The sequence below is a fragment of the Vidua chalybeata genome, chromosome 3 (genome assembly GCF_026979565.1).
Source record: "Vidua chalybeata isolate OUT-0048 chromosome 3, bVidCha1 merged haplotype, whole genome shotgun sequence".
NCBI classification, from domain to species: domain Eukaryota; kingdom Metazoa; phylum Chordata; class Aves; order Passeriformes; family Viduidae; genus Vidua; species Vidua chalybeata.
The window spans coordinates 32040565-32049186 of NC_071532.1; the positions used below are offsets into that span (position 1 = coordinate 32040565).

General features: G+C 50.2%; 1 protein-coding gene across 3 annotated transcripts in view; it reads left to right on the plus strand.

Annotated features, from left to right (window-relative positions):
• Nucleotides 1-8209, plus strand: part of COQ8A (coenzyme Q8A) — a 43529-nt gene extending 35320 nt beyond the window's left edge. For all 3 annotated transcript variants that reach the window (XM_053939034.1, XM_053939035.1, XM_053939036.1), the window contains 7 exons: nucleotides 656-737; nucleotides 2099-2192; nucleotides 3039-3180; nucleotides 4614-4721; nucleotides 5461-5526; nucleotides 6255-6341; nucleotides 6836-8209. In XM_053939034.1, coding sequence (XP_053795009.1) covers nucleotides 656-737; nucleotides 2099-2192; nucleotides 3039-3180; nucleotides 4614-4721; nucleotides 5461-5526; nucleotides 6255-6341; nucleotides 6836-7129 — 873 coding nt within the window. In that variant the 3' untranslated portion in view covers nucleotides 7130-8209. The remainder of the gene's footprint in view (nucleotides 1-655; nucleotides 738-2098; nucleotides 2193-3038; nucleotides 3181-4613; nucleotides 4722-5460; nucleotides 5527-6254; nucleotides 6342-6835) is intronic.
• Nucleotides 8210-8622: the final 413 nt, after the last annotated feature.

Below are 8622 nucleotides of genomic sequence, written 5' to 3' on the forward strand. Positions count from 1 at the left end.
AGGCAAAGCTCGTCAACTCATTGCTGGGTTTTTGTAGTATGGGGAGAAATAGAAATAGTACCAGTGGGTGCTGATGTCTTCTCAAGCCATTTGTGTCCCAAGTGCTCTCTGAAGTCAGGCCAAGGTAACAGCAGCAGAAACTCAACCCTTTGGCATCAGGACACATTTTCGTCAGCCGTGCAGGCTCCTTCCCTTCTTGACAGACAGGGTGAGAACAGGATGAGGTGCCTTTGCCAGGACTGGGCTGGGGCCTCACCACTTGCCCTGCTGCTGGGAATGACACACTGGAACTTCCAGGGGTGTGTGCTTTCAGCTGTGGGAGGGAAATGACTGACTGTCGTGGCTGTTGTGAGATTTGTGTGTCTGAGAACCGATCATGTGTTGGAAGAATTCCCATTAGAGGATCTGAACAAAGCCATTCTGATTGCAAGGAGCTGCATATTAGCCTTTCTGTCTGTCCTCTGGTTTAGATGCTGGGCTTTGAATAAGCTTTTAGAGGAGGAGGGATGTGTGGCTCAGGAATACCCTGGCTCATTGCCAGGCTGTAGGTGGCTGTGATGTGGGGGCAGTGGATGCTGAGCCATGTATTTTTATCATGCCCTGTACAACCAGGCCATCTAATCTCAACACTGCTCTCTCACATTCTGTCCCACAGTACCCCGGAGTCGCCCAGAGCATCAACAGTGACGTGAACAACCTGATGGCTGTCCTGAGCATGAGCAATATTCTCCCTGAAGGTAAAAAGACAGAGACCCTGGTAGGCCCTGTGTTCTCACTGGTGCAGGTCAAGTTCTGCCAAGCCCTTTCAAGCAGCACATTTCATGTGTCCCTCTAAAGATTGGGGAAACTGACTAAGTCTGCCCAGGAGCAGATTTCCTGCAGAAAGCAGAAGAGGGAGCAGATGTGGGCCGAGGGTGCAGGGCCACCTTGGGGAGCGATGCTCTGTTCCCCTGTTTGGCTGCAGAGCTGCTGCTGCCTTTGCTGGGGCACATGCCTGCCCCAGTGCCCACTTGGTGGGGTGGGAAGTGCACCTGTGTGTTTTCTGGCCATGTGTATGCACACACCTGCCAGAGTAACCTGCACTTGTCTCTGTGTGTTCTCTATAGAGACAGACCCATAGGGATTCTTGGCATAAAATAAAGTGCCTGGGAATACTCACTTTTAATGGCTTTCTAGGCTTGGAGTGTGGGCAGTGTTCAGGTGAGGTAGTCTTGCTTTGTCCTGTTACTTTCTGGTACATTTGGCAGAACTCATTCTTCTTCATGTTCCCTTGTAGCTCTCCATGCCTGCCATTCTGTGCTCTTCCCAGACCTTCTCTATTCTTTCTAATCAGAGCTGTGGAGAACTGTCTGACTTAGAACTTGCTCAGTGTCCCAGCACATGGAAAAGTCCCTTTTCCCACAGGGAATGCAGGACTTACTACTCTTTTTTTCCAAATACCTGCCTGCAGCAGCTGTAAATAGTAGTGGGAGTGTAAAAATGCTGCTCCTAAAATCAGGCTGGGTGCTGACAGAATCTGGGACTGTTCTCTCTGCTGGCTGGGCAGAGCCCTGCAGAGGTTACTGCAGCCCCAGCTGTGTCTGGCCCAAGAAGTAGATTGGTTTTCCAACTTCAAGACTAAGAAGACTGGGCTTGGCATCTCAGGCCCTGGCTACGTGCTGCTGCTGCAGTGCGCTGTATTAGTCATGCTGACTGTTTCTACCTGGCAGTGCCTGCTGCCACTTGGAGGCAGATATGGAGCTGTTTTTGCTGCTTTTGCCCAGTGCTTGGGTGCTTGTCTTTGGTCTGTGTCCCTGCACAGCCATGCCAATAGCAGGAGCTTGGGCTGTGGGGTGGGAGCTGGGAGAAGACAGAGCTCTGCTGCACAGAGCAGTGGTGTTGATGTACCTTGGCTTAGGAGCAGCTGTGTAGCCTGGGCCTGGGATTACTGCACAACCTGCATCTAATTGGAACTACACTGTGGCTCTCTGGGGCCTCCTGTACTCCTCAGCTCAGCTGACTGGACAGCTGGCTGCTCCTCAACTGCAGCTCTGGAAAGCTTAGCCTGAGGAGATCCTTTTTTCTAAGCTTGCTCTCTCCTGTATTGTTTGACTTTCAGGTTTGTTCCCAGAGCACTTGATTGAAGTTGTGAGCAGAGAGCTGGCCCTGGAGTGTGACTACCTGAGAGAAGCTGCCTGTGCAAGGAAATTCCAGTATGTTCCCACTATTGCCTTTAACCCCTTCTGTGTGTGTGTGTGTGTGTGTGTGTGTGAGAGAGAGAGAGGCAGGAGAGGTTGCTTAACTTCAGGGATGGTGGGGAGCTGACTGCTGTGCCCTGCCATGTGGCACACGGGAAGGGTGCATGGTTGTGGCCTGAGCTGTCCCCCAAAATCACCTCCTTGTCTCAGCTGGGCATGGCTTCATTCAGCTGAAATGTGGTCACCTCCTCCCATGCAAATCTGTCTGTTCTGCCACATGTGAAGGTGCTGCAGTAACTCCTGAGGCTGGGTTGCAGTGCTCTTCTGTGTGCTCTTATCTCAGCCTGTTGTTAACTTCTCCCATCCTTCAGCCTTCAGCCTAGGAGGTTTTCAGTTCAGCTCTCTTAAAGCAGTTACCACCTCCAGTGCTGCCTGCTCCCTTAGCTTGCCATAGCATCCAGATTGTTTGCATGGTGGCTGGATGCTCTTCCTGTCCTGCTGCAGAACTGCCCCTGTGGCACTACTCCAGAATTACTGCGAAGTAATTCTTCCATGTGTGTAGTCTGGCCCTAAAGCCAAGTGGGGTGAGCAAAAGAGCCCAGTGCCCCTTGATGCACTGGCCTGGAGCCTTCTTAATATCACTGCTCTGGCAGGAGATGTGACCTCAGGAGCTGGCAGCAGCTGTAAGTCACTGGCAGGGTTTCTGCTGACTTAATCCCTACTGTAATTGCTGAGGAAAACATCCTGGCAGCCCCAGCCAGGGTGTGGGGAGAGGCTGTGAAGGGCTGTGTGAGGTGTTGCTGATGGGATTGTCTCTTCTCAGGGCTCCTAAATCTTTTCCTCTCCTTTCTTCATCCCTAGGGAGCTGCTGAAAGACGACCCCTTCTTTTATGTACCAAGAGTAATAGATGAGCTGTGCAGCAAGCACGTGCTGACCACAGAGCTGGTGTCTGGCTTTCCCTTGGATCAAGCTGAAGGGCTGAGCCAGGAGATTCGAAATGAGGTAGATTGGGGAGGCTGTGCTTCTGCTCTTGCTCAGAGCCCTGTGCTCGGCCTGTCTGTGACTGCCAGACTAGGGGATGCCTTGTGGCACAGCAAACCCTGAGCAGGGCTGGAGTCAGGGACTGTCTGGAGTCTCTAGGAAGACTTGTTTAGGGAAGGCTTGTTTGGGCCTTGCAGGCACCAGCATTCAGCAGGGAGGGGTTGGAGGGCTTGAATGGCAAGGACAGCTGAAGGGGAGGTAGCCTCACTGTGTGATGCCATTTCTGATGACCTTAGGTTTGGGGGACTGTCAGTAAGGGAAAAGGGGTCTAATGCAGCTGCTCTTCTGGGCAGGATTGCAGAATCATCCCAGTGTAAGCAGTTGGGTGTCATTACTGCAGGACTGACCTGTGTTGCACAGGGCTGCTGGAAAAGTACCTGTCAGTAAACAAAAGCAGGGATGTGGGGATAGGTGGGTGTTGATGCTGAATATAGCCAGGGACTGGAGTGCTGTGGTGGGACAAGCAGCTGTTCTAGTGGCAGAAATAACTGTCCTGGTATTTGGATGTGTGTGGTGTGAGCTGTCAGCTGTTAGCAGGTCACTAGGGAAGAGGACAGATTATGTTCCTCTAGTTAAACAGATCTCAGTGTCACATTAGATTTGAAGCTGTGCCAGAACTGGCTGGCTATTCTTAGGGACTGTCCCCAGCAATGAGCTGCTCTATCACCAGGAGTCATTTTAAAAGGCTGTGAGCTGGGCTGTTGTTGCAGGAACAGCCCTTCTTTCCTGTAAGCCACTGGCCTGGCTGACCCTCTGCCTTCTGACCCAAATGGGAGTGTCCTGTAGCAGGGCTGGGCTTGCCTTTGGTGCTCTCTTCCTTTCACCCTGGATATGATGTTTATTCAGCTTTGCAGAAGCTGGAGAGGGTCAGAGTGAGGCTGGCAGCTCTGCTGAACAGGCTTCAGCTTAGCAATTGCCACAGAAAAGCTCTGCTGGAGTGTCTGCTGGAGTGTGTATTTCAGCAGGAGGGTCTTCAGGGACTGCTACCTTTGCTTCTGTTGGTCCCGAGGTGTGGCTCTGCTGCTCCTCCCTCAAGCTGGGTCAGTGCCGAACCCACAAGAGTGCATGCTGGGTCTGTGTATCATGCAAGATTCCCATTCTTGCAGCCACCCAGTGTGTAGTCAATGCTGGAAAGTTAAAAGGCAGGACCAGAATGCAGTTGGATGAGCACTGGACCATCTGTGCGATCTGCTGAGGACGCCCCATGGCAGGTGTGGGCTGGGAGTTGCTGAGAGGTGCTCCTTCAGCTCTGCAGGAGTTTGGCAGCTTAGAGAAGATGGCTCCTGCTGATGTGGTGACGTGTTCCCTGTTTGCTGATGCCTGCTCTAAGTTACAGGTGTGAGTAGAGCTCGATGCTCTCCTGACTTGTTTCTTGTCTCTCCTTGTTTTAAAAGATCTGTCACAACATCCTGGTGCTGTGCCTGCGGGAGCTGTTTGAGTTCCGGTACATGCAGACTGACCCCAACTGGTCAAACTTCTTCTATGACCCACAGCTGCACAAGGTAAGCCTGAGCAGCCACTGTTCTGCCTATACAAACATTCATTTTCATCAGCTTTTGATTATTCCTCACTCCCACTCCCCACTTAATGAGCCCTGACTGAGATTCCCTCAGATTCCTGTCCTTGAGGTATGGGCAGATAGCACAGGGAAACGTCCCTTTGGCACTTGCCCTCACTAGGGCTCGGTAGGAAAGCAGGGCTGCTGTAACCCTGGCCCTTGAGCAGTCACAGCTACTTCCTTAACCTCAGGATCTGTTTTGAAGAGGGTCAGTGGGAAGCTGCAGCAGGCACTGCTCTACCAGGACACACCTGAGCCCAGGATTATTCAGTTAAATGCTCTTGTGCTGTGCTGAAGATAAAGGTAGCAATTGCTGCTCATTGGTTTGGCTGCTTGTCTGTGCTCTGTAGGGCAGATGGAATTGCTTTTTATTCCTGAGGTCTGTGCTGCAAAGTGCTGGGAAAAGGTTCAATGCTGCTCTGTCCCTGCACATGGAGCCTGAGTGGAGCTGCCAGCAGAGCAGGTGTGGCAGTGTGGGCACTGGGCATTGGCCATTCCTCTTCAGCCCTGTACTGGTGCAGCTGTTGGGGCTGCAGACTGGGAATAAAGGACTTGGGGGCAGTTGGGATGCAGAGAAGAGCTGGGAAAGACAGCTGAGCTTCCTGAAGAAATCAGGAGCATTCTTAACATCAGGTTCTACCAGAACGGTTGACTGTAATATAAACACTTTTGTCCATTTCCAGGTGGCTCTGCTGGACTTTGGAGCAACTCGAGGGTTTGATGAGAAGTTCACAGATGTCTACATAGAGGTGAGGTTTTGCACTGTGTCCTAGAGAACTGCACTTGATTTTGCAAATACTCTTATCTGTTGTCACTCTGTACACTAATACACTTTGGGTGTGGAGGGAAGCAGGGCTGGAGGCAAGAGAGTGGTCCCTGTTCCTGTTTCATCCCTTGCCATGGCTGTCTGCATATGTGCTGCAAGCTGCTGGCTCTCTGAGGTGGGATATTCACAAAAGTGAACTGCAGTGATGCTTGGCTGGGGGCCTTAGGCAACAGGGTGTATCAGAGCACTCACAATTCTGTGTTTTTTATATGAGGATATGCAGGAATTGCTTGTTCCCCATCTGTTCTTGAGATTTCCAGCTTTTCCACAGATAGATAAATTGATGTGAAGCCAGACGTGCTTCCTTTGTGATCACCATGTTCTGCACGTGGTAACTGAACTGCCAGGACCAGCAGCTGCCACCTAAAGCTGCTCACAGTCGGCTCTGCTATTTCTTTTGGGGAGGGCCTGGCTATTTGTGAAGCTTTTTGGCTGTCTCTTTCTTTCTCTGGGCCATGTGTAGCCCTGTTGGGAAGAGGTGGATCTTTCAGCCAGTAGCTCTTAGACTGCCCAGCATGCAGGCCCCTGAAGAGAGGGCAGAGGCAAGGGAGTGAGCAGGTGGGTGGTGTTGATGTGTGTTCCTGTGGCCTGTGCAGCAGTCCTATTGTTCAGTCCTCTCTTGGCTCTCCTGAAAGTATTCTTCCTTCTCAGGTAATCAAGGCAGCTGCTGACATGGACAGAGAGAGAGTACTGAAAAAATCCATTGAAATGAAATTCCTCACTGGCTATGAAATCAAGGTATGGAGCAGAAGGGTCTGATTTTGGTGTTGGCCACAGATAAGGTGATTGCAGATCTGTGAAATTCCCCAAATTTCTTGATGTGGTTAAAGTGTTAGTCCAAAAGCCCTTTTGATAAGCATGAGGGAGGAGGATAAAAAACGTTTTGGCTTTTGTTCTCACTTCCTTTTGGGAGCAGGAAAAGTAATGAGGATACAGCTAGCCCCAAAACCAATGTCCTTCTTCCTCTCCCTGTGCAAGACCCTGCAGCTGATGACAATTCCAACTGGGACTATCTTCCCAGTTTCATGACTGGGAAGATGGTCTTCTGGAAGGTTTAGTTGCTCAAAACTGTATGAACTAAATGTTCCTCAGTCTTGCTGGGGGCTGGAGGTTCCCTTTGTCGTGGATAGGGCTGTTTCTTCTGAGCTGCTGCTGTTGCACTAGCATTTCTTTTCCTCCTTTGTGGTTGTCATGGCTAGTGGTGTTACTTATCCCTCTTTCCTTTTGGGCAGGAAATGGAAGATGCCCACTTAAATGCTGTCCTCATCCTGGGAGAGGCTTTTGCATCTGAGGAGCCTTTTGATTTTGGCAACCAAAGCACCACTGAAAAGATCCATGGTTTAATCCCAATCATGCTGAAGCATCGGCTCATCCCCCCGCCAGAGGAGACCTACTCTCTTCATCGGAAGATGGGTGGCTCTTTCCTGATCTGCACTAAACTGAAGGCAAAAATTCCCTGCAAAAACATGTTCCAAGAGGCATATAGCAAATACTGGAGCAGAAGGGGCAAGAAGCCAGAGGAGTAGTAAGAATGAATTTGTCTTGTTCTGAGGGCCTGGTTCAGCTGAGCCTTGCAGAGAGCGTTCTAAGCCTCCCCTGCGTTGCTCCCCAGCTCTCCATCCTCTTGAGATACAGCAGCCCCATGCCCTGGAAGCCAAGTGTGCATTCCACGAGGACAAAGCTGCTCTTTCCTGCTGTGCCTGTCCTGCCTGGACTGCCAACACAGCCCACAGCTTGCAGGAAACTGAGTGCTTTTGTGCTGCTTCAAGGCACCAGCTGACTACCTTGAATGCATTCGTAACATTGTGATGGTGGCTGCATATTGAGAGGGTTTTGTAACAAGTAGGGGAAGGAGGATGAGAGCAGAATTTAATATTGAAACCTATTTGTAATTGTCCATAAATTGTTTTTTAAAAACCTTCCCTCTTTCAAGCTGAGGTGGAATTCAAGTAGTTTTCATACTGTGAATTTAGATAATGAAATACCAAGGTGTTCCCTACCACAGACACATCCAGCACCTCCCCCACATTTTTGTAGGTCAAGTGGTGGCAGTCTGAGAACCCTCCTGGATTCTACTGACATTGGTTTTATGCAAGGGGCGTGTGTGTAAGTAGAAGTTTTATGCTTTCTGCCTCTTTTTGGCTTGCAAGCTAAACATAGGAAATATTTTAAAAGGCCGAGAATTGAATGCCAGTCTCTTTTAAACACACACACATACACACTCTCACAACCCATCTCAGTTCTGGGAGTCAAACATGTAATCAGCAGAGCTGTAGCTGAGCACAAATAGTGGGATTCTGCACTGTCTGGTAGGTATCAGCTTTCCTGAGGGCAACTTAGATAAGCTACAACTCTGACACCCACTGCTTGCTGGACTCCTGATTAAGACCCTCCTCTGTGTGTTTCCCTGTAAGGCAGAACTTGCAGTATGGCGAACAAATGTCCTGCCTCTGAGCAGCCCCAGCTGAAATGTCACACAGTTCAAACCAGACGCACAGTTTTAAACTCTTGGAGTCAAGCTAGGAAATCGACTTTTGTAGGTTTTTGTACAAAGCCTGTATCTGTACGACTTCCCGATGTCAATAAACAAGTGCTTGTGCGGTGGGCCTGCTGCCTGTGGCTGTGTCATCTTCTGGTGTGGCAATGGGCACTCAAGTGAGCAGTGTCCTGTTCTGGGGGATAAACAGCAGCTCAGCAGAAGCTGAAGCTTGTTCATGCCATGAAAATCCCTGGTAGTTTACTTGGTTTTTAATCTTCCTTGGTTTAATCACTCTGTTAGCAGTCTCCTGAACATGTGTCTCTTTGCCGTTCCTGCACTTGTGAAGGAGAGGCTGTTGGAGTTGAGGCTTACCTGGTGCTCATAAGGCAGGTGTCCTTGTCTGGCAAGTGCCAGGCATTTATTTACCAGCAGGCTCAGCTGGTTCTACACAGTAACAGAGCCTGGAAATGGCCAGGTTGCCTGATCTTACACTTCAGCATGTGTGAAATCCTGACAGCTGACACTTCAGAGGGAGAGAAC